This window comes from Cyprinus carpio, chromosome B23 (assembly GCF_018340385.1).
Source record: "Cyprinus carpio isolate SPL01 chromosome B23, ASM1834038v1, whole genome shotgun sequence".
Taxonomy (NCBI): domain Eukaryota; kingdom Metazoa; phylum Chordata; class Actinopteri; order Cypriniformes; family Cyprinidae; genus Cyprinus; species Cyprinus carpio.
The window spans coordinates 16,150,384-16,178,146 of record NC_056619.1 but is presented as its reverse complement, the minus strand read 5'-3'; the positions used below and the strand labels follow the sequence as shown (position 1 = coordinate 16,178,146).

At 35.9% G+C, this 27,763-nt stretch overlaps 1 protein-coding gene across 8 annotated transcripts in view; it reads left to right on the top strand.

Moving 5' to 3' along the window:
- Nucleotides 1-27,763, top strand: part of LOC109053994 (membrane-associated guanylate kinase, WW and PDZ domain-containing protein 3-like) — a 142,897-nt gene that overhangs the window by 96,112 nt on the left and 19,022 nt on the right. For all 8 annotated transcript variants that reach the window (XM_042751435.1, XM_042751432.1, XM_042751433.1 and 5 more), the window contains 7 exons: nt 890-1,009; nt 9,163-9,369; nt 14,834-15,002; nt 17,317-17,396; nt 17,870-17,927; nt 20,470-20,594; nt 25,279-25,470. In XM_042751435.1, the coding sequence (XP_042607369.1) occupies nt 890-1,009; nt 9,163-9,369; nt 14,834-15,002; nt 17,317-17,396; nt 17,870-17,927; nt 20,470-20,594; nt 25,279-25,470 (951 nt within the window). The remainder of the gene's footprint in view (nt 1-889; nt 1,010-9,162; nt 9,370-14,833; nt 15,003-17,316; nt 17,397-17,869; nt 17,928-20,469; nt 20,595-25,278; nt 25,471-27,763) is intronic.

The window sequence follows — 27,763 nt, the reverse complement described above, 5'->3', positions numbered from 1 at the left end:
AAATTGATTTATGATGAATCGCTTTTTGTATTACTCATTTGTAAGTCGCTTTGGATAATTAATGTCATAATTATTGTTCTAAATTATATATACATTATATATATATGTGTGTGTGTGTGTGTGTGTGTGTGTGTGTATATATATATATATATATATATATAATTTATTTTTATATATATATATATATATATATATATCACACATTATATATATATATATATGTATATATATATATATGTATATGTGTGTGTGTATATATATATATATATATATATATATATATATATATATATATATATATATATATATATATATATATATATATATATATATATATATATATATATATATGTGTGTGTGTATATACATATGTGTATATATATATATATATATATATATATATATATATATATATATATATATATATATATATATATATGTATATGTGTGTAAATATATATATATATATATATATATATATATATATATATATAAAGTGAACAACAATTCATTAGTCCATGTTTCATTTTTTTTTAAAAACACACATCTCTAAATTCAATAAACAACTAATGCATAACACCAAGTTCCAAGTTTTTCAAAATATGAAAAAATTGATCTGTCTCTACTAATATATCATCATGACTTTAATATGTTTTCATTGCAAGTATGGGGAGGTACAAGGGTAAGTGGTAAAAAATCTGTACCTAAAAGGCATTTAAAATCATAAAAGTAATACCTTTACACAAAAAATAAATTCTAACTCAAAATAATAATTAATAATCAATCATTATATATATATATACATACATAGTTGAAGTAATACCTTTACACAAAAAGGACATTCTTCCTCTAATAATTTGTAACTCATCATTCTGTGTCACTTTGGCAGGTACCACAAGGCAGCCTCGTGAAGGGGAGGTTCCAGGAGTGGACTATAATTTCATCAGCGTGGGGGAATTTCGTGTGCTGGAAGAGAGCGGCCTGCTACTGGAAAGTGGAACATATGATGGTACGAAACCGTGTAGGAGCTCTGAGAGTCAAGGATTATTTCTCGTGGGCATGTTATTTACTTGTTGAGAACACAGCCTAAATTAGATATATTTGCAGAAGGAACTACTAGATGCAAAGATGCAAGATTTGCAAGATGCATGGATGTGAGAAAGAGTTATGCATTCTGCATCTTGTTTTCTATCAGCTGTGTGTGAGAATCAACACGTGACCCAACACGACAGTGTAAAGAAGAAGATGTATAAGATCAATTCAGTATGCAAGAGCTGCAAAGCTCAGCTTAATGTAAATAAGATTATAAGTGGAAATAAGTTCAGAGGTTGAATTGACAAGCCTGCTTGTGACCAAAAGCTCAGAAATGTCCTTAAAGCGAAATTTAAAGTGATATTTCACCCAAAAATTAATATTCAATAAATACTAATTTACTCACTTTCATGTCCTTCCAAACCATTATGACTTTCTTCTGGGTAACACAAAAGAAGATATTTAGAAAAATGTCTTTTTTTGTTGTTGTTGTTTTTGTCCCTACAATGAAAGGCAATGGTGTCCACTGTTGTTTCGGACCCCACAGACCTTCATTGAACAAACAAAACAATTCAAAAGTAAATGTTTTCGGTTTCTCACAAAAGCTGCACGTTTGGATTGAAGTGAGGGTGCATAAAGAGTGATGGAATGTTAATTTTGTGGTGAACTACCCTTTAAGGCTAAAAATTATCTACAAAACAAAGTTTGGATGGAGCCTATTTAGCTTTCGAGCTGAATTAATTGCAGATGAAAAAAAAGAAAGTGGAATTTCAATGCGAGTTCTGTAACTAGGTCATCTCAGTTGATGCTGAGCATTGGTTTCCTTCACTCTTAAAGTATTGCTTTCAAAGTCTGTAGATTACCGTAACAAAAAATGAATGTGGGCTAGATTATTGTGTAGTTGCAGCATCGGTTGCTGACTCACCATGTTTTTGTGTTAATTAAGGGAGGCAAGTGTGCTGGATGTTTGTACTGCATACTCTTTTATTTGGCATATACCTCCTCTGCTGACTTGAAATAGTTCAGAGAGAGGGTGTTCACCTTGTGTGATTCATACCGTCTCTGTAACATGCCTAAAGGGTCTCAAGGTGTCGCAGCTTCAAAGCCAGTGAGTTCCTCACTGATAAACCCAGTAAATGCTTGGCGAAGTCCTAGCCTTTGGCCATGTGGGAGGGACATTGGTTTGGTTAATGATCCCTCGATGAGTCACTAAGTGCCCTTGGTCTCGTTGTAGTTTCCAGGGTGTAGAAGTAAATCTGTCCGATGTGCATGTCACAGTGGGTGACTTTTACTGGGGCCTTTCCATCTACATGAAATATCTTGACTCTTGGGATTTTAGTTTGAAGGAATAAATAATAATCATTTCATACTCACCAGTTCTTGTTAGTGATTTCTTGTCTTCCCATGACATCTGGCAAGAAAGTGGGTACATGCTGCACAAGGATTTGATGCCTGAAACCAGCGTGATTTATTGAGTCTATTAATATATTTATTAGTGCTGTCAAATGATTAATCACATCCAAAATAAAAGTTTTTGTTTACATAATATACTGTATGTGTGTGTACTGTGTATATTTATTATTTATATCTAAATACACACACATACAGTATATATTTATAAAATATCTACATGTATATATTTATATTCATGTAATTTAATTTAGATGCAAATATATTTAATATATAAACATAACATATTTTTTCTTAAATGTATACATGCATATGTGTCTATATTCTCTTGGTTTAGATGAGCAGATTGCAGTGTGTTCAAATCCATCTCCTTAAAAGCAGAGGATGAGATTCTGTCCTGGGTTTGTACTGGTTTGTCCTGGTAGTGTGTAAACAGGAAGTCCGTATTCATGCTTTATGTCCTTTCCAATAACATTCACCATTCACAAGTTTTGTACGCCTGTATAAATTCAAGGCCATGCTGAAGAACAAACTCTCAAGCTAAAGATAATGCTGTCTGTATGGAATAGAGAGCGATTTTATGTGTTCTCCAGAGTTGAGTTTTGCTGTTTTCAGGCCAAGGAAATAATTGACCAGTTTTTCAACATGCCCGGAGCATGATGTAATCAATGGTAACTGGTTATGCTTGAGTTTTATGGCGTAAACCCTCAGTGTCCTGTTTGAATGCTTCACTGGGTCGTCGTCTTACAACAGTGATTAAAAATAATGAGAATTTGCATTTGAATCCCTTGAGGAAAATCTCCTACATGTGTCCTTGCTTTTCTAATGATTTCTTTAGTGTCGAATATTGAAGGACGGCCACCTTAGAGTGACACAGGTAGACAATGTTTATAAACCAGAACACGTCCACCCACAATTCCATGAGAAGTGAGCGATGACGACAGTTATGGCAATCCCCCTTTCTCTCTGCCATGTTCCTGGAGGGATCATTTAGATCAGTGGTTCTCAACCTTTTTGACTCCAAGGCTCTAGGAATCTCCAGTTGTTCATGATTTATTGGATAAGGATTTTGGGGGGAATTTTTTAGAGCTTGGCATTCCTAGAAAATTGCATCTGCATTATAAAAATACTCATGGAGTTTTTGTAATGGTTTACATGGCTTTTTTTCAGGTCTAGAAATCAAATAATAATAATAATAAACAAATACAACTGTTCATTGTTAGTTTGTTAGCTGATGTCCATAAAATGATAACAGGTACTTTTTGACTTCAATACTGTATCGGCAAATTTTGAATTTAACTTTAACTAAATGCCTTAGAAGTATTTTTAGTGTTAGTTGATGTTAATGTTAACATATGGAACATTATAATAAAGTGTTACAGTTTTGGCTTATTTTAATGCTTGTTTTGTCATTTTAAATAATTTCAAATCCTCTTCGGAAGTTTGCTAAGGCCCTCTGGTTGAGCACCACTGATTTTGATCACTCGTCAGGATGAGTTTTATCATTAGTGGCGTCCACAGAATTGCTTGAGAGCCCTTCTCATCTCTGAATGAGAGCAAGAGCCCTCTTCTGTTTGTGTAGATGCAGAATCAGGAGCATTGAACCACAGCATCCCCACTGCCCACAACAATATCCCCAACATCCTGCAATAGGATCCAAAAGGCCTTGGGCGATGTGGTTTTCCATCTGTCCATACTTCTGCAGCCTGCTCAGTGTCCCACATGAAGAAACCCAAAGACACTAATTCACAAGCAAAACTTCAGCTTGTTACATTGTAAAATTGAATGATGACCACAAACCAAAGCATCAAGTTCATATTTTGGGGTTTTTGCATTAGTGCACACTTTTTCACCAGTTTTAGTCAAAAAAATAAGATACTAAACCAGGGGTGCCCAAACATGGTCCTGGAGGACCGGTGTCCTGCCGAGTTAAGGTCCAACTTGCCTCAACACACTTGCCGGGATGTTTCTAGTATGCCTAGTAAGAGTTTGATTAGCTGCTTCAGGTGTGTTTAACTGGGGTTGGACCTAAACTCTGCAGGACACTGGCCCTCCAGTACCGAGTTTGGCCACCCCTGTACTAACCTGTTTAACATTCTGTGCAAAGCTTAGCATTTGCTGACTAAACTGCAGGTTTTGGTTTGTATTTTGGTGCAGTGAGGTTTAAATTGCACTGCAACTTGGCCCGAGTGGGTAAAGGTTATAAATGTGTCAACTCGCATTTCATTTAGGTTTAAGGGTGTGAGGCTGTATGTGCTTGTGTGGGTGAGTGTGTGTGAGAGAGTAAACATCATTCAGAGAAGATTTCAGTAGCAAGTCTGTATTTGTTGCGCTCGTTGATCGTCATGGATGAATTCATCGGGGACGCAGGAGCAGGCATGGTGTTATTTATTTAACATGAAACACTCAAATGTTAAATAACTGCCTGCTATCAGCCCGTCTCTCTTTCCTCCTGTATGCCATTCAGTGTGCAATGGTGAAAGGAAGATGGTTTCAAATCATTGCCATTCCTCTGACAGCGCCTAGCTGTCTCCCAGAGATTAATGCTAAGAAATATCATCTCAGACCCCGGTGGACGACCCTCCCTCCTTCTTGCTGTGTTTTTTTATGGCCGTTAATCAAGGATGACGCAGTGCGCTGTTTATGAGCCATCCATTATGCTGTGGCCGCTGTTTGACAGGGGACCCTAGAGGCTGTGACATGGCATGATTATGGCCATGATTTGATCACACTTTTCTACTGTGCTGCGTGTGCAGGTATAATCAAGACTTTTCCTGAGTAACATGTCTTACAGTGCCTTACTGTATTAGGGGGAATTGCAGAGCGAGAATGTTAAAGCAAGGTTATTCAGCTCTTAAAGGGACAGTTCACGCAAAAATGAAAATTCACTTGTTAATTACTCACCCTCATGTCAAACCCGCAAAACCTTCAGAACACAAATTAAGATATTTTTGAAGAAATCCGAGCGCTTTCTGACCCTGCATAGATACAGTAGCAATGCAACTACCACCTTCAAAGCCCAGAAAGGTAGTAAGGACATCATTAAAATATTCCATGTGACATCAGTGGTTCAACCGTAATTTCGTGAAACTATGTGAATACTTTTTGTGCGCAAAGAAAACAAAAATTACAACTTTATTCAACAATTCTTTCTCTTCCTTGTGAGACTGACACACATTCACAAGAGTACCACAACGTATTTTTTTAAAAATCAGTTTTTGACATATTTGCAATTCAAAAATTCACTTTAACTGTATATTAAACAATAAGATCTGACAAATAAAATGTGGTAACATTTAATTCATTTACAGTTATTCGTTTCACTTTTTCTGAAGCAACTCATTCATCTTGAGGCAAAAACGCAAGAAGTCCTAACAATACGAAGTTTCAAACATTGTTCAAAAGAATTCAAGCAAGCACGGAAGAATTTAGAAATAGTAAAAGCATAGAACATCATATTCTTACAATTTTTACCACATCTTGGAGGAAACTGTAAGAGTAGTACTGCATGCTAGTGCACAGTTCCATTTTCAGCATATGTTTTTTGTATTTATCATAAAAAATTGGCTCAAAAGCTTCATTTGTTCAGTAAAAGGAACATAACTGGTTCCTCTGTTTCTTTAGATTCACTATAAATAACTGGCTCATAAGAGTCATTTGTTTAGTTATCGGACAGCACTGGTCTGTTTTGTGCTGTAGATTTAATAGCATTGTTGCTGTGTTGAGTAGGCCGTTGAGTATTTTATTTTAGTACATTCACATTGGCAGAAACGCATGTGAGAGAACCATTAACGAAACAAAACCATTACATGTTTCTTAAAAAATTTAAATGGTTCTTACCTTAGTTTGCAACCATAAAACTTTTCCATAAACTATTAGTTGATATGTCAAAGGGGGAATTTATATCTTAGATCAAATTCACAGCTAGCCGTTTATGGTAAGTCACAACAGACACTGTACACAACCATTAAAACTGCAGAGGGAGTCTCTGCCTACAGTACAGACTGTGTAACTTGATACTCATCCCATGGACTGCTGGGATACCGCTTGTATAGAGTGTCTACCGTGCATGTTATGTTACATAATAGATCTTTTTATTTCTACTTACCACTGCATAACTGTGTTCTCTGAAGCCCTGTGCCATTTTGGACACTTCAGTTATTCCAGTCACGTAGATTTCTATGCATTTATGAAATCTGGAGAGGACACTCAGCAGAACTGTTTGGAGTAAGCAGGTTTATTTCATGCATGGCCTAGTGCATGTTGATGGAGATGATAGCGGCTGTTGACAGTGCACACTTCTATTAAAGCACTGTCCATCTGCTGTGCAGCCACGTGAAGTCCACAGCAAGTAATTGGAGCATAGTTACTGTGTTGCGGACTACAATGATAACATGTTTCCATTAGATACAGTAGGGTCCAAAAGTCTAAAGCCCATATTGAAGATCTGTGATTCAGAATCTAATTTAAACTTGAAATAAACAGGAACTTCTAGGGTCTGAATATATACAGACACAATATCTCTAAGGCTGCATACATTTTATCAATTCTACAGAAAAACTGAAATATTTTAAAAAGCCTGTTTTTAATATATTTTAAAATGTAATTTATTCCTGTGATGACAAAGCTGAATTTTCAGCATCATTACCCCAGTCCTCGATGTCATGATCCTTCAGAAATCATTCTGATATGCTGATTTGGCACTCAAAAACATTTTTTATTATTAAACAATGTGCTGCTTCATATTTTTTTAATACTTAGCAAGAACACATTAAATTTATCAAACTTTTTCAGGATTCTTTGATATATCAAAAATTCTAAAGAACAGCATTTATGTGAAACAAATGTGAAAATGTTTTGTAACATTATAAATGCTTTACTGTCACTTTTGATTGATTTAATGCATTCTTGATGAATAAAAGTATTTCTTTAAAAAAACATCTAAATTATTCATATTAATTAATAAGGTCTGTAATTAATAGGTCTGCATAGACAGATTCACTGTAAGGCTTAACACTCACGGCTGTAAGTGAATTATTAACCCAAAGATGTAATCAATTCAAATTAGCAGTTTCTTTTAGGAATACATTAAAGCAAACTCTGTGTGTGGAGTTTTCTTAAACCATATTTATTTTTTTGTTCCACATATTGAAGACTAATGATGCAACATGTCAAACAAGAGTGTAAAATAAGCTTAATGAAGTCTTTAGAATGCTGCGCTTAAGGTTGCAGTCAGACAGTGATGTTGTGAAGGGGTATCATTTTATTATTTCAAAGAAATGCGCCTGTCACTGTTTTCATTTGCCATCTTACAAGCAGTTAAACCAATCCGTGCTTCATTTAAAGCAATAACTCTCTTCTTCAATTTCATGTCCTACTTGTCTATAATGTGATGGCGCTTGTAAGATGGAGTAGATTGTAATAGCAGACTCTTGTCATGTCTTCCCAAATCTCAAATGTGACAAATGAACCAATAATGCTCTTTATTGTCCTGTCCTGCCTTTTAGTTTTGCAGCCGATGTTTTTGTGAATTGTCGACAAAGTAGGCCAGCAAATGCAGTTTCCCATACGTTGTACTGATACCATTCTCATCCCAAGAAGTGTATCCAGATGAGACAGGACAGTTAACCTTATAAGATAGACCTCCTGCCTCTCTAGGAAGTAGAAGCCGTCACACAGCTAGTCTTAATCTCTAGTGGAGGACTGTTGCCAATAAATAACAATAAAGTGCTGCTTCTTGCTCTAGAGGAGCGCTGCGGGGAGCCGAGCTGCAATGTTGACAAACAACAAACAAGACTTATAGCCTTACTGAAAAGCGTCAGGCAGTAGGATATATTGTGGGTTCAATGTCATTACAGTTTCTGTTCTGCAAGATCAGCGACCAGCCAAGCCTCGAAAACACAGCGCTATTGGAGCACCCTTCAAAACTACTACAGACTAAATATGAAATAAGTTTGCTTAGATCTATCTGTCTGTTTTTCTAATAGACTCTATTGCCTTCAAAACATTCAAACTTGAATCTTTCAAACTATTTTAAGCTTCAAACTACTTTAAGCTGAACACTTTTAAATTTCAAGCTTTTAAAACTTTTTCTAACTTTCTGGTCTGGCTTTCTCAAGCCAACTTCAGAATTTGTTTTTGAACTTTACTAATCTAGCTATAATTAAAATGATAAAACATTAAAAAATAAAGCCTTACAACATTAAAATTCATATCATATTTTTGAGTTTATTTATTTTATATTACAACAGAGTTACCAGAGGGACATATCAACTTAATATGGAAGTTAGTTTCCGCCAAGAAAAAATAATTCAGACTTTTTCCCTCATGAGATGTATTTGCGATCCAGAAGAAATTTTCTCTAAATTCAATTTATGACATTTTTCTCCTAATTCCAAGTTTACATCTAGCAATTTTGAGTTTATATCTAGCAATTCTGTTTGGATTACTGGTAATTGTGATTTTCTGACTGATTTCTCACAATTGCAAATTATAAACTTGGGATTACTGGTTAATATCTCGTCAAAAAATATGAGATGTAAATTCACAATTGTTAGTTTATACCTCGCAATTCTGAGTTTTTATTTTGCGAATCTGAGTTTTTAAATCTCCTCTAATGTAATATATTTTTGTTTAATTCAAATGCATTTTCTCCCAAAATCTGTGCAAAATGTAAAAAATTGTGTTTTTCCTTTTTACAGTATCTTTGTTTTTTCATAGGTAATTACTATGGCACTCCAAAGCCTCCTGCAGAGCCCAGCCCAGTGCAGCCCGACCTGGTGGACCAGGTTCTGTTTGACGAGGAATTTGATGCAGAGGTCCAGCGCAAACGCACCACGTCTGTCAGCAAAATGGATAGAAAGGACAGTGCAGCTCCCGAGGAAGAGGAGGAGGATGAGAGGCCACCCATGGTCAATGGGCTCACAGGTGAGACTGGGAATGCATCCATTGATTGAGTGAGTGTATATGGGTTCTGAAAGTAATGTATGTTGGTGCAGAATTATTATGTTCTACATATTTGGCCTAGTATACATTATATGGAAGAGAATTTAAAAAATCAATATTGTACAAATGCAACTCAACCAATTAAAAAGACTGGAAATAAATTTGTTAATCTAATTACCAATAATTAACTATCTGTTGTTCTGTAGCATGATACTAGTTTTTGTTTATTTTTAAATTTATTTTAATATGAATATTTATATATTTAATATTTTAAATATTTATATATTAAAAATATCTATTTTATCTATCTATAAGTTTATCTATTAGTATATTTATGTATTAAGATTTTTTGTATTTTTATATGTGTAGCTAACTTCTTTTTGCAAACGAATATTTTAAGTGTGGTTTAAATACTAAAAATTATGACTAGCTTAAAGTTTGGCATGCTAGTTTCAAAGTTTCTTCAACCATGTGATTCACTCTATTGGCTGCTTGCCTGCTAGGCTTTCATTGTAAGTGTTTTACTGTAAATGTGTTTGTACTTCATTTTTGCAAACTGAGCAATTTTACTTTTTGTGATAATTGACAGGAGGGCACAGATGCTGTCAATAGAGCTTAAGTTGTTTTGGGCAGATTTGTGTGAGAGTAATATGAAGAGCTTTACAAGAGGGGTCCTTGGATGTCAGTCAGTCAGTTGTATAAAGAGGGTATAGTACTGTAGAGAACCATGATGCTAAAGGATGGTGCGACTAGTGTATTGCTTTCCACACATGCTGCTTCCTGTCATGCAGGAAGTTAGTTACCCTCTGTTGATTGCGCCAGGACCAGCTGGTCAGTAAAGCTTGCCCTTGAGAAGCTAGAATGTAATGGTTTCATAGAGCTGATGTCCAAAAAAATTGACAGCAATTTAAAATCTAATTGCGATTGGTGACTTTGTGTGGATCCATAAGTAATTTTTGTCCAATTTCATATTGTGATTTGGTGTTAGTTAATTGTGTTTTTATTAATTGCCCAGTTATTTAACATCTGTCTATTCTGTTGTGCTTGCCATGTGCAAAAACAACCAAAGCTTGTGTGGTGGTGTCTGAATTGTAAAACAATGACTCTTATAAACTGATGGTTCTTATTAATTAATCAGTCAGTAAGATTCACAAACTCAAGAAGTGTACCCATTTGAATCATGCTCAAAGTGAATCGCTCTGAGGGGTTGTTGAGTTTAAATTTGACTCCATCATGCAACTGTAAGTCATTCTTTGGTTCAAATTTATGAACAGACAGTAGGAGTCAACCGATTATTGGCTTGGCCGATTATCGGCCCCGATATTAAGCATTTTTATGGGTATGGGTATCTGTCATTTTCAAAACCGATTTGCCAATAAAATAATTTAAAAGCATTTAAAGAAAGTTCTTGTCAGAGCCCTTGTTATTCTTAATTTTAATTTTCTTTTTTAAACCACATATATATGTATCAGTTCAAGATATCGGTTATCAGTCTACTTGATCTGTAATAATGGCTACTGGCCCTGAAATAAACATATCAGTCAACCCCTAATGTTGAGGCCAACTGTGTTTTATTCATTATTTAACAACAGCATGAGCGGGGATGTCTAATTTGCAAGTAATGATTCTTATGAATCAATTCTTTTTGATAAATCAGATAAAAAGACCCACAGAACTCAAGCTCAAGAACTTTAGCGATTTGAATCAGACCTCAGAATCGTTTAAAGGGTTTGAGTTTACAGATGATTCCCTCACTGAATCGAGAGTCATTCTTCTGTTATGTCTGATTCAGACTTATGAACAAATAACCATTACTGTGATGTGTATTTCAGTATAGTGTATTTAATGTATAGACTACATTTTTGACATTCTTGATTATTTTTACATCATTATTTTTCCCTTTATTTACCCAAGAATGTAATTTTGATGCTAAAGCTATGCTTTGTGTATTTGATTCTAACCACTGAAGAGCTGCAGGAGTCATAGACTGTCTAAGTTGTTTCAGAAACTTGAGCAGTAGTTGGGCTTTTAAAGTAGGCCAAAACCACAGTCAGTCAGAGTTTTTTCAGTGATTATCCAGTGGCATAAATAGACCATATTGAGCTCAGAATGAATGAGCTTATGGCTGGTATCACTTCAAGTAATGAGCATTTTAAAGAGGCTGCTGTTTGCTGTGAGGCATAAAAGTGTCTCTGCACACCACAGAGTAACTGCTGTGCCGCTACCTATATCTGACTGTTGTGTACCAGCCCCTGCACTCTGTCTTCTACCTTCTCATTAAAAAGATACCTCAGGCTTATTATTAGTCTTTTACATTCATTTTGGTTCTATATTAATGACTACATTTGAGCCAACCTACTGCCATCTTAATGTACACTCCTGCCACCACCCACCTAGGGCTGGGTTGATGTCACTGTAGGTGTATAGATTTATTTTAATCTTTTAAGCTCTACTAGTGTTTCTTAAGTGTAACTTAATGGTAGAGCATGACAATTAAAGTACTGAAGTCCTGGGTTTGATTGCCAGGTTAAACTGACATGATACACTAGGTTAAGTTGAGGTAATAAACTACTGTTCAGAGTTTGGGGACAGAGGATCCTGAAAAAAATATCAAGACTTTCACAAAAATGTTAAGCAACACAACTGTTTCCAACTATGATATATTAAGAAATGTTTCTTAAGCACCAAATCAGCATATTAGAATGATTTCTGATGGATCATGTGACACTGAAGACTGGAGTAATGACTCCTGAAAAGAAAACTTCTATAAAAAAAAAAAAAAACAACAAAAAAAAAAAAAAAAAACTAAAAAAAAAAAAAAAAATCATCATAAAAGGATGTATTTTAATTAAATAAATACATCCTTGGTGAGAATAAGAGACTTCTTTCAAAAACATTAAAAAGCCCAAAACTTTTCAACTGTAATGTGTGATTGTGTATAAATATATACATTTTGAATTTAATTCTGTGATTTCATTGGAACGGTGAGCGGCCATGCATAGCCCAGCCCTCATATCACTCCAGCATACTGAAAATCCACAATATTGCCTGAGAAATAGCTGCAATAAATAAGATCAATTTTAAAAATGCATACCTTTTTTAAAGATTTCTGGCTCTTGATTTTAACCCACTTCATGGAACAGTGTTTTTTCTTGAGTTTGGGTTTTTTCGGAAGACTTCTGGGGAGCTCGGTCGGGGTTCAACTGCAACGTGCCGAAAGTAGGTAGGATTTACTGATGCTCCCTGCACAGCAAGTTTTCTTTCCCATAAATCAATGGGATACGGAACAGTGAACACCTTCAGATTATTCTCATGCAGTGATAGTGAGCTTGGGGAAGAGACTGCCAAAAAAAAAAAAAAAAATTGTATTCACAGCACATTAACCCACTGCAGTTTCCACTACTGTTCTGTTTCTGTTAGTATGATTGATCACCATGAGAAATGATATCCTATCCCACAATATCTGGCTTCCTTTTGCTACTCCCCCCTTTCAGAATAGGTAGAGTTTAAACAAGTTTTCTCCAGACTGGCTTTTACTTAGAATTAATAATGTGAAAAGAGTTTATTTGGCCTTTAAGTTTTAAATTCTAGCTCTATGTAACCTCAATAAACATGAGCTGTTTTTCAGGGTCACTGGAGGAAATCCCAATTTTTTCACCACTAGGGCCAAAAGAGGTTTCTGGATGCATTGGGGGAGGCTTTGTTGGCAGTGTTCATCTCTAGTTGGACAAGATGCCTCACAGCTGTCCTCCATTATGATTGGATAGAGCTTTGTAAACCCTCTGGCACAACTGTAAGGACAAGATGCAAATGGCAACAGTATCTAACTGAATTTGCCATGTGCAAACTGAGAAGATTTTGCAACCCAGAAGTGTGTTGGTGGTGTTTTATTGATTAAATTCGCATTACTAAAATGGCTAGTCTTGCTTATGCAGTGAGGTTATAATGTTTGCCTTTACATGCTTAAGGCCAGTTGTGATAGATACGGCCTCAGACTATTTAATGTACACTCTTTATAGTCTCTCACTAAAATAACTGTGTGGAAAGGCTTAATTGTAAGGGCTGAATGGCTGTTTTTCCATAGCCACGTGTGGAAGCAAACCTTCACCATTAGGTTTCACCATAGCACAACATCTCATCCTACTTTCTACACTCAAGCTGCAGCACATTGTGTTCATCTGTTCCCGTTACGCTATTTCCTGTGAACACTCAAGTACCACATTCTCCCTTCTGTTTATCATCGAGTTCAGCTTCTTTCTCCATTCGGCCACAGGCACAAGCTTCTTATGATATTTTCTTTTGAATGGTGGAGCTTATGATTCTGCTTGTGTCATGAATGGTGCCGCCATGGTTACGGCAAAGGAACAACGAGTGCTGATTCATCTGCCACACATGCTGGCGTCCCAGCGGCAGGCTCGAATCATTCCGATGAACGGGCTTCAATCATGACTATGTCAGCGAAAGCATATCAAGCCGTTTAATGACAACATATACTTTTTCCATCATCTCACCTTCTGTTTACATGTTCCGTACAACCAGTATATCCAGAAACAGACAAAAACACAGGCATGCTTTCCTCTGTCAGTCATATTGATAACACCCTCTGGCAACTATTTTTTAATATGTATTTAGCTATTTTATGTGTTTAATATGTACTGTAAATGCAAGTATAGCTTCTATCTGTTTGATTTAGAGAGACAAAAACTTAAAATAATTATCTTCAATGTAGCTGCTTTTTATATATATAGCCTATCTATCAATTTTTTTTCTATTAATAAATGTATTTTTGATCAATTGAATACATCCTTGATGAATAAAAGTATTTAATACTATCAAAAAATATTTTACTGACCCTAAACCTTTGGACGGTGGTTTATATATAAAATAATATTTATGTATACATATACAAATTTTATATAGCCTATTCATTTTATCATTATGTGATGTTTCCTGGGAATCAACCCCGTGACTAAAGCATCACCATATTTTATCATAAGAGTCGAGCTACAGGAACTCGTGCACTCTAAAGTAAACAGAAAGACAATTGGCTCTTTAAACTGAAGGATGGAACATTTGAGTGTTTCATTTTCACCCTCATTTACTATCTCTGCCTGTGTTCTGATGCGCAAGCAGACTGTCTCTCTCATTCACTTGCTCATTTGTGTATGTGACACATATCAGCTTCACGGAAGTGTTGTCCGGCTCTAGCCCTGCCCGAGAGGCAGCTCTTTGAACATCAGTACTGGCATGCAAATCCAGTGGCTCGTGTTGCCTGCCTCCTTTCTCTGTTTCTCTCTCTCTCTGTTTTTCTCCGTCTCTTGAGAAGGTTGGAAAGTTTGTTCTGCAGTGCTACAGAGAGTTAAAGTATGTATTACTCCCCATTCCTGTGTGTTCTCTCCACCTCTTTCTCAAAGTCTCACTGGCTTTTTGCTCTTTCCACTCACAGAACACAAGGAGGGACCAGAGTGGAGGAAAGCTGTGCCCAGCTACACACAGTCCAGCAGCAGCATGGACTTCCGCAACTGGAACACGCAGCCACGTGATGAGAGCCAGGAGCCTCTGCCCAAGAACTGGGAGATGGCCTATACGGAGACGGGCATGGTCTACTTTATAGAGTAAGTCCTTATTAACAAGTAGGACATTTGCTTGGATCTACGGTCCTGTCAGCCCGTCAGATTTTAGGGTTGGGCATTTTGGACGGTTTATTTGACAGAAATGTTGTTCCAGGAATTGGTTAGTTGCATGTTTTTAAAGCTTCATGTATTTATTTATTTATTTTAATGTTTTAAATAGCAGTTTTTTCAGTTATTTAATTTTACATCTTCAAATGATAAATAAGCAGAAATAAGTAAAATCTGTTCATTTGTGTCCCTTGAATGCAGTGCAGATTCAGTACTGCTCTGTTTATCTGGGGAGCTAAATGTGGAGAAAATTATAAGCGCATGTCATTTAGAAATGGGCCACTGAATGGAAGATGATTTTTGATGTCAGTGCAATTTGCAAATTTGCAGTTTGATTTGTTTGATTGTCAGTTTTGTGTACCAGGTAATTGTTATTATTAAAATAATAAAATGTATTTATTTTATTTTTTTAATTAAGTAAAAGTCCAATACAAAAATATATTTGCAAAAGTTCACTTATACGATTCAAAAATTATTTCTATGGTTATTTGAAAGTTATTAAAAACCACAGCAAAATGTGAAGGCAGTTTTTATTTTTATATATTTTTTTTGAGTGATAAAACATTCATCCAGTAATATGTATTTCAATTTAAACTTACATAAATGCTGTTGTTTCAACTGTCTGTTCATAAAAATACCTGAAAAAAGTAGCACAGTTTCCACAATAATATTAAGCAGCACAATATAAGAAATGTTCAGAAATATTTCTTGAGCAAGAGTCAAATCAGCATATTAGAATTAGATTTCTGAAGGATCATGTGACAGTGAAGACTGAAGTTCACAGGAATAAATTATATTTTAAAATATATTAAAATACTTTTCAAATTGCAATAATATTTCACAAAATTAGTGTATTTTTAATCAAATAAATGCTGCCTTGATGACCATAAGAACTTTTCAAACATAAAAATATATATATACATTTTACCAACCCCAAACTTCTGCAAATATTTTCTTAAATTCTGCATTTCTATAAGCATACAGATGTGTAGGTGAATCTAGTCTGATCCCACTACATCTGCCATGTTAGCATTGACAGCCGCATCACCGTTCTTGTCGGATACACACGACTGATTCTTGATGGTAGCGGAATGTCATCCAGGTTTTTTTCACCTACTGTTTTCATGTATACTGTGTATTCGTGAATACTGTCACTTTTATACTGTATAGAAGGGAAGTTTATGGCCCATGCAGAAGTTGTGCCGTATAACAAAGAACAATTTGTGGCTCCATCTTTTCAAATTTCTCCCATGATTTACTGTAACCGAGCCCAGATGTAGACAGCAGCTCTCCAGCTAAAGGCTGGCTCAGTAAACAAGAACTCCGGTACTCCTGCAGACACATCAAGCTCGAGTGACCGCTGGGAATTAAAACGGCTCTTCTCTTGCATGCTGACGCCGAGGCTAGCCTCTTCCTTTCAGTGTCCATTACCTGTGCCTGTGGTCACAGCTCTTAACCAAGCATCTCTGCTGTCCACACGGAGGAAGAAAGAGCAAGCGGATCAATACTTCATTCTCTGAACAATGCAAACAATCGGCTAAATGGAGCCTTCCCAGCGGGCCTTGCTTCCACACGCGTGTCTGCCTGCATGAGTCTCAGAGGAAGAGCTGCACCTTGTCATGAATATTTCAGATTTTAAACACATTTGCTTTTGGAGTAGAGTCCTCTCCCCTACCCAACCGAGACAACTAAAGTGGTTTTTGCAAAGTCTTGCTTATGTTTTAATGTGATCAGTGACATTTGCATAAATACATAAAATGCATATACAATAAATCACAATAAAATGCATAAATGGTCTCAGATTTTTGGACCCCTGATTATTGAAAAAAAGGAGTTTCATTTTAATTTCAGTTTTTTATTATTAATAAGTAACATCAAAAAACCTATAATTGGGTTAAAAATTTAACATGAATGTGATTCACTTTTATAATCTTTGATTAAGTATGATTATTTATTTGTATCATTTGACAATTTGACACATATTTTTTTGCCATGTACTGCCAAGTGTACACATGGTTGAAAATCACTGCTTTGAAAATATGGGAAAAACATCTTGCCATCTGGCTTTAGCAATTGTTGAGCAGCTTTATTGACTGATTGTGTCATTTTTGCATTGTTAAAGTGAGCTCTAGTCATATTTCTGTTGTTTTATGAGTGTTTCACTGTTAAGCTACAGATGCCTTCCAGTCCATTCTCAAAAAGGCTTTCAGGTGTTTGTTTACTAATGCTTCTTTCCCTCTCTGTGTAGCCATAATACCAAGACCACGACCTGGCTTGACCCACGACTGGCAAAGAAAGCCAAGCCTCCTGAAAAATGCGATGATGGAGGTAAGACCGAGTTGGTTCATGAATCACACATAAGAGTAAATAGACCCGAGCTGAGCCGTGAGACATTAGCCTGCCTCTCTCCGGCCCGCCTGACTAATGGCTCACAGGAGACATGCTGAGAGCCCATCAGAGTGTCATCTCGCACAAGCTATCCCAGCACCACTTTCTGCAATGGGCATGTATGTCCGTGTCAGCCTGGTGGCTCCCCACACCTCTCACATCACAGGGAAAGATAACAAGTCATTTTCCGTACAGCTTACTAATACCTGCGCCCCCTGCGTTTCCTCGCCGCTCAGCCTTCTGATCTCCTCTCTGCCCAAACACGCGTGTAAATCCAGCCAGACTTCTTGACCTAACTGGTGTTTGGCTTCTCAGAAATTCTCCGTCAGAAAATCAGACCCCCTGGTGTCAAGCACATGGGTGATTTGCATCTGTTCTAGCTGTCTCTGATATGCCTGTCTGATTCTCCGCAGAGCTTCCATATGGCTGGGAGAAGATTGAGGACCCGCAGTATGGGACTTATTATGTGGAGTGAGTATGCTCCTATCATTTATCGTCTAGTAAGAATGATGGATGGCACATTTTTGTCCACAGCATCTTGGTTTGCTATAGATTTAAGTTTTCCGTTTGCTCACTTGGCTGCTTCTTTTACTTTTAACACAAAGTTTTGCCAAATATGACTGCATTCATCTAATTTCATTCACACTACTACGCTAATAAGAGAGTAAAATAATAAATTAAAAATTAGGAAAAAAGTATGAGATATTTGTTCACCTAATGTAGTTGAATTAAAATTCTATATATTATATTATATTATATTATTGTAATTAAACACTACTGAGATAAATACTACATTATGTATATAATATATTATACATTTTATATGTTACAATCTATAATGAATGACAATATAATGAAGTGAAGTTTTGAAATAATTTTCTCTTTAAATTTACTCCCATTGCTGTTTTAGTAAGATTTTATAATAATATGCAATTTTCTGAACACCTGATTATCTTAAAAAATATATAGTTATTTTTCTGATATAGAAGACTGATCAGTGTGATCTATCGATCATCATATTGGCTGGATTTGCTTATTTTCTACTCTCAAAGCATTGTGGGATATTGAAATTGTTGACAGGACAGCAGACTCGAGGGCTTTCGGAAGCGGATACAGGATTTGATTTTAATGGCATTTATTTTGTGTAAGGTCATTCCCCGCTGTGCCAGGATATTTATGCAAGGAAGTCAACAAAACATTGTTTTATTTTTGATTTAAATATGGCTTGGCACAGTGCCTCATTATTCTCTGCCTGAATTATCAAAACGAGGAACTTCAGCAGTCAGATGAGAGCACTCAGTCTCTCGCTCTCTGTGGATTGGGTGGATAAGTCTCAGCATGAGTCACCCACAGCAAAAGCACAAACAGTACCTTTCTTCTACAAATTCGCAGCACGCCGACTGGTTTTGTGAGGGATCCGTGGCTGTTAAAAGCCTTCCTGAGGTGCAGTCACTAACGACAGGCACAAAAAACAAATAAAACCAACAAAAACAATACAAACTACCTTCTTCACTTCACTTTATGTGAACCTGTAAGGGTGGGAGGGATAAAACTGAGCCTGAGCCTGAACCTCTACAGAGGAAACGCATGTGCTGTGAAGCTTGTGTCTCTGGAAAGGCTTGCCAAGGTAATATTGATTCATTTCAGCAGCTAACAAACAAGAAAACAAATGTGCTGGTTGTAGAGGAGACTGTATGTGTGCAGCAATTACAGATGGGTTTGAAGTATGCCTGTTCTGTGGCACTTTTAATCAAGTGTGTTTTTGCGGTGCTATTTGATCATTTCAGAAGGTCATGAAAAGATTCAGTGCAACAACAACAAAATCTTTATCAAGGTTTTTGTCTTATTTTCCAGTAGAAACATCCTTATTAAATGAGCAATTCTAAAGTCAGCATGAAATTTACCCTTTTGACTCTCCTAGTTTTATTGCAAACTATTTATCTCTTCAAATATAGTAGCTTCTTCTGTAACAGCTTTTATTTTCTCTGATGCCGGTTTTTTACAAAAGAAAAAATGTTTGACTTAATAACAGCTTTTATTTTCTCTGATGCCAAATATAGTAGCTTCTTCTGTAACAGCTTTTATTTTCTCTGATGCCATTTAGGGCACACAGACTATTGGATAGTGTAAGCAGATAGCTAAATAGCTATTTTAAGCATTGTTTTCACAAACTCAGTTTGTTTATTCTTGTATGTAACGCCTTCTTTTCACCAACCAATCAATTCTCAATGAATAAAAAAAGTCCTATTGTATTTTTAATATCTTGTTGAATATCCTGTTTTATTTGAATATGTCACATTGTGGAAGTAAGAACAGTTCGCATTAACTTCAAAATATGTTTTCCGAGAATTTATCCAAAGTTAATATTTATGTTTATGGTACTTTTTTTTTTTTTTTTTCAAATTTCTAGCGAAATTTAGTGAGGTGTATTTTAAAACAAACAAAACATAGTTTATCTTATTCTAAGGATGTTTTATTTTAAAATCATACTGAAATTGATATTGATCTTATTGATATGTTAAAACCTTTTCGCTTTTTAGGTAATACTTTCAAATACTTTTATTTTAAAATCATACTAAAATACTAAAATGATTACTTTCAAATACTGATAAAATACTTCTTAAATACTTTTCCAGTGTTCAGTTAAAGTCTTTGATCTAGTCTTCTCAAAGTTGTGCAGTTGAAAGGGATGCGTGCTTCCCGAGTCAAACCAGTTCATGTCATTTTTCCAAGTTTCTGTCTCAGTATGTTGTTTATTTTTCTGCTCATTTACCAAATGTCTGTGGTAAAGGAAAAAGTGACTGCCTGGTTAACAGACGACAAACAGGAAGAGACGCATGCGCACAGTTCCTTACCTTTTGCCTCTGATATGGTTTTGTCCATAACAAAGACTATGTTTGCATAAACAGATAAGCATCGCTAATGTTCTCTACTCTGAGTGTTTGTGCAAGTGTGTGTCATTGTATCTGCCCTCTCCGGTCTTTTGCACTGACTGTCTCACTCTTTCCTTCAGCCACATCAACCAGAAGACTCAGTTTGAGAATCCAGTGCAGGAAGCCAAGAAGAAACTCAGCCAGGACGCGTCTCCAACCAGTCAGCCAATAGCAGCGGCCGCAGGAGCAGTACCAACGCCCTTAAGTAAATCTCTACATTTTTTCTGCTTTATTCCCCATTTCCTAGTACCTCAGTTTTTACCTCTTTTTTTTCAACAACTTTCTGAAGCATTTTAAAATGTCATTCCTGTGATCAGCAGCCATTACTCCAGTCTTCAATGTCACATGATCCATCAGAAGAAAACAGTGTGTTGCTTGATATTTTTGTGAAAACTAATAGTATTTTCGGATGAATAGGAACATTTTTTGTTTGAAATAGATTTTTTGTTTGTAACAATGTAAATTTACTGTCACTTTTGATCAATTTGATGCATTTTCAAAAAGGTTTTTTAGGTTTTTAGTTGCCTGACCAAAATATATGTACGCACAACCCCATTAAAACCATCAAAACAGTCCAACCTAAACACCTAAGGCTTTTTTTTTCAGCAATGGTGATAGGAAACAATTCAGTGAGAATGAGATCAGGAAGTGATAATTGCCACAGAAATCAGGAAGTAACAAGAGCCACTGTTTTCATTTGTATTGTCACATAGTTATTCTGTCCTCACTCAAAAAGTGAAAGAACAAAATTTTTTTGCACCACTGTGATTTCAGCGATGCAGAGCCAGTCATTGAAACCAACCAAACGTTAGATATCTTGCCAGGTCCTGATTTGTTGAGACAAAAACTCAAGATTAGCATGCAACAGATATGATTTATTTCTTGATGCTTTATCATGCCACACCTGGTTCAGACATGGTTTAAGTGAGAACTGAGCTTATAAAATAAGCGATGCATGAGCTGCTCAGGTGTTCGTTTAAGCAGAGGCAGATCATTTCCATCAGAAGAACATAATCAACATCTGTGGTTAATATGATCTCTGATAATCCCAGAGGCTCAGCTCTTTTCGTCCTGTGCAGCAGTTCTGTCAGCTAGCGTGTGTGTTTTACCATCTGTGTGTGTATTTATGTGTGACCGTGTACTTGTTCGGTTACGCTCACCTGCGCCAGCTTTTGTATATTTATGCACACGTTCCACTTTGTAGCTGGTGTTTCACTATTGACTTAACATTACACATCCTTGCTCTGTCTTCTAATGTGACACTAAGCAGTAGCTCGGTCGCTTTCATTTGCTATTTTTCTCTGAGCTTTTTTCTTGTTTTCAATAGGTGTTTGCTGACGTCTCAGGTTTCAAAGCACAAGTTTACACCTGCATGCTGACCGTCCTATAGATGGATGGATAAATATATAGATAATTTTATTAAATTTACATTATTTATTATTATATATATATATATATATATATATATATATATATATATATATATATATATATATATATATATATATATATATATAGCACAAACTCATCCCGAATGAATTTAATGGATGAGGTTTCTTCCTAATGATTCTGGTTGTCCAAGTAGCCATTAGTGATTGATGCTGCTTTATCTTCCACTACCTGGCTCAGTATTCAGCAATTTTCTCCTGTTGAATGATTGCATTGAATGATAGAGTTTGGCCGGCCAACATATGACTGAGTTCGGTTTTAGGTTGTTCAAGGTTAAACCAGGCTGTTTGTTGTTTGGCCTCCCTGAGCGTCACTGTCTCCTGTGTGTTCCTCTGTCCTCTGAGCATTGATTTTGTCCTCCTATCCCCTCTGGAAGGCTGGCAGTGGACGTCTGTTCTGTCTCATTAGTGAAAGCGCACACAGCCCCCCCACGCTATGCTCTGTTAGCTGGCCAAGACACTTTAATGAGTGGATGGTGATGCCTAGCTGAGAACAGGACAGGGACGAGTGCACAAAAATACAATGCAGTCATGCACTGTTTTCAGAGAATAATCAGAAATTATAACCATAACTATACAATTCTACCAACAATTATGATAGTAATGACAAAATTCATGCATTTTATTTGTTTTATTCATATACTAAAGCAATTCTAAAAAATGTTTAGCTCTTGCCGCTTGTGCATTTAGGTCATTTTCCACACACAAACACACACACACACATATGTATGTAAACAGCACTCATACTACACCTTTACTTAAACTCCGACAGTTCATAATCTGCTCGCCCTATCAGAGAAACAATGGCCCTTTATACATAAGATGCATAATAAGGTAAACATAAACATCATGTTTCCCACTTTTCCCAGAATTCCCACACCAGCTGAATGTGAAAACAGGAGGGATAAATCGAATAATATGCAAGGATGGGTATGTTTGTACCTGTGTCCAACAACCAATTCACACGCACTTGTGGCTCACAGTTCAAATGTGTGCCAGGGTTATTACAATCAACATAATCCGTTTCATACGGCCAGTCCAACTCATCAATGTGGCTGTTATGCAAATCCATTTCCCACCACACATGGTGAGATATCCATCCCTGCTCTCCTAATGAGATTGATGTGGCCTCATCTGATGCTGCTGGCACTCTCAAATGAGACAAGAAAAAAAATAAAACCACTGGCTGGGTTAGAAATGACTGTAATTAGTGTATGATCTGCCGTTTAGAGCTGATACAGAGTCAGTGTTGAACACCTTCCTCTTAAAGGGCTAGTTCACCCAAAAATCATTCAGAATGACATAAAGGTGAGTAAATGATGAGAGAATTAAGTAAGAAAACGGGAAGAAGCATATATTCTGACCCTCAAACCATTTGTAAAAAGTAAAATACACTTAGCTTATGCAGAGTTTAGAAAGACTGAAAATGCAGCCATCCTTTTCGCTTTATTATTGTTCATCAAACAGGTGAAACTGTAAAGTGCTACTTACGGTCTCTATTGTTTCATAACTCTGTGATTATCTGATGTAAGTGCTCAGTGCTGTTACGCTTCACATAACTTGTTGAGCAGCATGAAACTGCCTCTTTTATTTAATGGATACTTTCTACACATCATTTCCACAGTTCTCCAGGGTTTTTGTAATATCCTGTTATTGTGGAATGGAATTTGGAAATGTGCAATATTCCTCTCAAGAATTGGAAAGCATCATCATTGGTTAAGTACAAAACTATTGTGCTTCATTTTAATGGTTTTTGTTAGTTATTGTTTTATAATCGTTTGGGGTCAGTAAGTTTTTTGCTTTAAAAAAGAGATTAATATTTTGATGCATTGAATTGATTAAAAGTGACAGTTTCAAATAAATGCTGTTCTTTTGAACTTTTTGTTTAGCAACTTTCTGTTCCACTGTTCCAGTTGTTCTACATTGATAATAACAATAAGAAATGTTTCTTGAGCAGCAGATCAGCATATTTGAATGATTTCTGAAGGATCATGTAACACTGAAGACTGGAGTAATTGATGCTAAAAATTCAGCTTTGACATCACAGGAATAAATGATATTTTAAATTATTCACATGGGAAATTATTTAAATTGAAATATTTCAGAATATTACTATTTTACTGTATTTTTGAACAAAATAAGCCATAAAACATTTCTTTAAAAAAAAATCATATTGAAAAACTTTTGAATGGTAATGTATATCTCAATTTATACATGGAAAATACATATTTTATTATTTACATTAAAAGTATAAACTCAGATCTCCCTATAAAATGTCTGTGATTGTTGACATGATAAAATGACCTTCCAAGAATAAGCAGTAATATACTGCATGATGCTATCAGTCATAAAAATGACCACAAAATGCTCATCAGTGTAGCTTACATTCCTTCTCGTTTTGCAGCATCCTTAAAAATCATGTTTATGTCAGTGTTTAAAGTTTATTTATAGTAGTTCATCTTGGAGGGGTCACCATGGCAACATAATTTATACACTTGACAAATTTGCATGTGCTCACTGACCCCACAAATTGGTTTAAGAAAAAAAGGGATGATTATCAGCCCATCCAAGGACATTTTATCAGATGAAAACATCGGCAAATGTTGCCTCGAGCATTTTCTTAGGGGTTATTAATTAGAAGTTCCTAACCAGAACACTTATGAATGTGCTACTGTGAGGGTAAATGGTTTAGGAGTAATTGAGGAAGAGTGTAATAAATGGACTGCGATAATTAATTGAAGTGTTTGTGGATATATACAGAACAATGCCACCATCATTCACTCATTTAGTAATGTATCTTTTACTCTCTCTATTGCTCTCTCTGTTGCATTATTCAATGTAAATGACTAATGGAGTCAAGACCTCCCTCCTTTCCTCTAGTTCTCTCTGTGCCGCTGTATTCTGTTTCTTTCACAGCCTGTATTGTGATTGTTTCACTAGTACAGTAAGAAGCACTGCAGGAACAGTTCAGATTAAAGTAAAATTCTTGTTTTTTATGGAATATTGTAGTGTTTAGTATATTTAATTTATCCGTGCACATTATTATTTTTTTAATTCATATGCCCTCATAATCTTTAATCAGAGTAACTGCACCTATTCCCTTCCAATGAAATCTTTTCGCTAATGGCATATTTACCTACATGAGGACAGGACATCCCATCCAGTGATAGCAAATGACAACAATCCAATCAATTCCCCATGGGCCGAATTAAGTCCCGCCCTACTTTTTCCTCATTTCACTGCATATATGTCACAGTAGGGAAGAAAAGACTATCACAACTTCTGTTTCATGCTGACTTTAAAAGGGAACTTCGCTCATTTGACAAACTGTAGAGATTTCTATACATACAGCTCATTTAGAAGTACATACTCTTTGTCTTGCTTTTTAAACAAGCTTTAAATTGTTAGTCTCACATACACTCTCTATCTTTCCTCTTGTAGATGAAACTGGTTTAAGGGGATTCACACGGGACCCATCTCAGCTGCATGGTGCTATCTTGCGCACAACTCTGAAGAAGAGCCCTCAGGGGTTTGGTTTCACCATCATCGGTGGAGACCGACCAGATGAATTCCTTCAAGTAAAGAACGTCCTGAGAGATGGACCCGCTGCACATGATAACAAAATCGCTTCTGGTAAATCCACTCGGCTTCTATTTATTAAGTTCTGACTCAACTTGTTGCTTATTTTATGAATGTTGATAGGCTGTCAGGTAATTAATTTGATCCAAGTATCGTTATGCGCATTAACATTCTGGATCATTGGTGTTTTCACTGCAGTCTCAAATGGTACCATATGTGGCGCATTGCTGGATGCCACATCCATTTCTTGGAGCATTGCCGGGTTACTAGATTCCAAGTAAATAATCCTCTGAAAGGGCCCACAGCGGGATCGTGTAGATAGTGATAAAATAAATCAGAATCAGTGGGTGAGCATCCGGGGAGCTGGCTTTCCTGCAGAGTTTAGTTTGGTGATAATTGCAGCGATTACATTAACACTCACTACCCTCCATTACAATGTGAAGAAACAACTGCCTGTATACTTCAACTCCCTGGAGACAGCGGTCTGTACATAGAATTGTAAAACAGTTTAACCGAGATATACATTTAATCCTGGATTTGAGTGCGGTGCAATAAACATGTTTCTGCTGGCTCAAAGAGGCAAGCTGAAGGGTAGATTCATCTGCATCCTATTTCTTTATGCAAATTCTTATGTTTGGTCAACAAGCTATGAAAAAAGCCAAAGAGGGCTGTTTATGAGCCTCTTTTTGACCTGGCAAAAAATTAATCGTAATTGTGGATTCTCACTATTTGCTTTTGTTCATTTGGTATTTGTGTTGAAGACTTATTGACTTGTTGCAGCTTAAAATTTGGTCCTCATTTATGATTATTCTGGCCAAGAATAGCTCACTTACATTTGTGCCATTTAATATTTTTGTGGAAACTGAGATATGTTTATTTTTTCAAGAAAGAAGAAGAACAGCATTTGTTTGAAATGGAAATCTTTTTGTGATATTATAAATGTCTTTACTGTCACTTTTGATTAATTGAATGCATCCTTGCTGATTGAAAGTATTTATTTATTTATTTATTTATTGGAACTGATTATTTCAGTCAGTGCTTGTCGTTTTATGTGGAATATATTTACCTGGAGGTCAGTGAGAAGTATTTTACTTGTTTTGTTAACAGAATATCTAAACTCACACTAAAATCTCATGGCTAGCAGTAGACCTGGCCCAATTACTTGATCATCTGAATGAAACATTGATGCTTGAAGCGTTTTGACAGGTTGTATGCTCCGTGCCAATATTACTGTTTAAGCAGCTGGATGTCTTGGGCAGAACAGTGATTTTCGAGAAGTGAAGAAAACCTGGAAGGATGCCATTGATTGGTCAGGAGTAGAAAAGGATGCAGGAATCCCCCAACGTCCTCTCCACTGATCAATAGACACACTTCCCATTAGATAGACTGCACCAACTGAGCGGATCATTGACTTTAGCTGGAGTAATGGTTACGTGGGCACTGCCTCTTTATCACTGCATATCATACTCATACACACTCCCCCATGAACAGAACTGAAGAAGCCAAGACAGCTCTCATTGCTGGAATCGAAATGAACAGTTCAAACACACTGGCAGGATTTGTATTTGTGCTCAAATTAACAAAGTGGCCATGTTCCAGAACTGAGTGTGTTTGCCTTGCTGCCTGTTGTCTTTATACACAGTCAGATAGCTTCAAAGACACTATGCTTACTAAAATTGAATCTTATTAGAGACTGATTTAAGGCTTTATATAGACAACAATTATAAAGGTCACTCACATCCCACACTAACAGAAGTCTTCAAAAATGCACGATTCAAATGTTGCTGAACTAAAACAAATTGCATAACACACAGATATCGGATATAATTGTGTTTTAATTAGAACTATGAACTTTTTTGTTGGTACTTTTCAGTGCTGGTAAAAAAAAATAGTTAATGCGAATGTATTATGGAAGTGATTTATAGATACATACAGTTTTGCCTTATATTTTGTCCAGAAATAGCTATTTTACTGTTTGAAACGGCATGAGAAATGCAGACTGTAGGAAACGCTTCAAATGCTAAAAATTAATATTCTATTAAGTGCAAAAGCAGTGTTGTTTTTGTGATACAAAACTATTAAAAATAAATATCAATAATAGAAAAATAACAATATAAAAGTACTAACTTAATATTTAAAATATTTAATTATTAAAAAAATGTAAAAATAACAAACTATGTAAAACTTAAATGTAATTTTCACTGAGCTTGTCACATTGCATTCTGGGAATGCCATATGTGTGAAGGATAAATTCAACGCTGCCTTTGGCCATTTTGGTCATAACAAGGTATCCAACTGTTTGAAACAAGCTGTGAGTGCATGAGAAACTTGACTAATGATTACCATT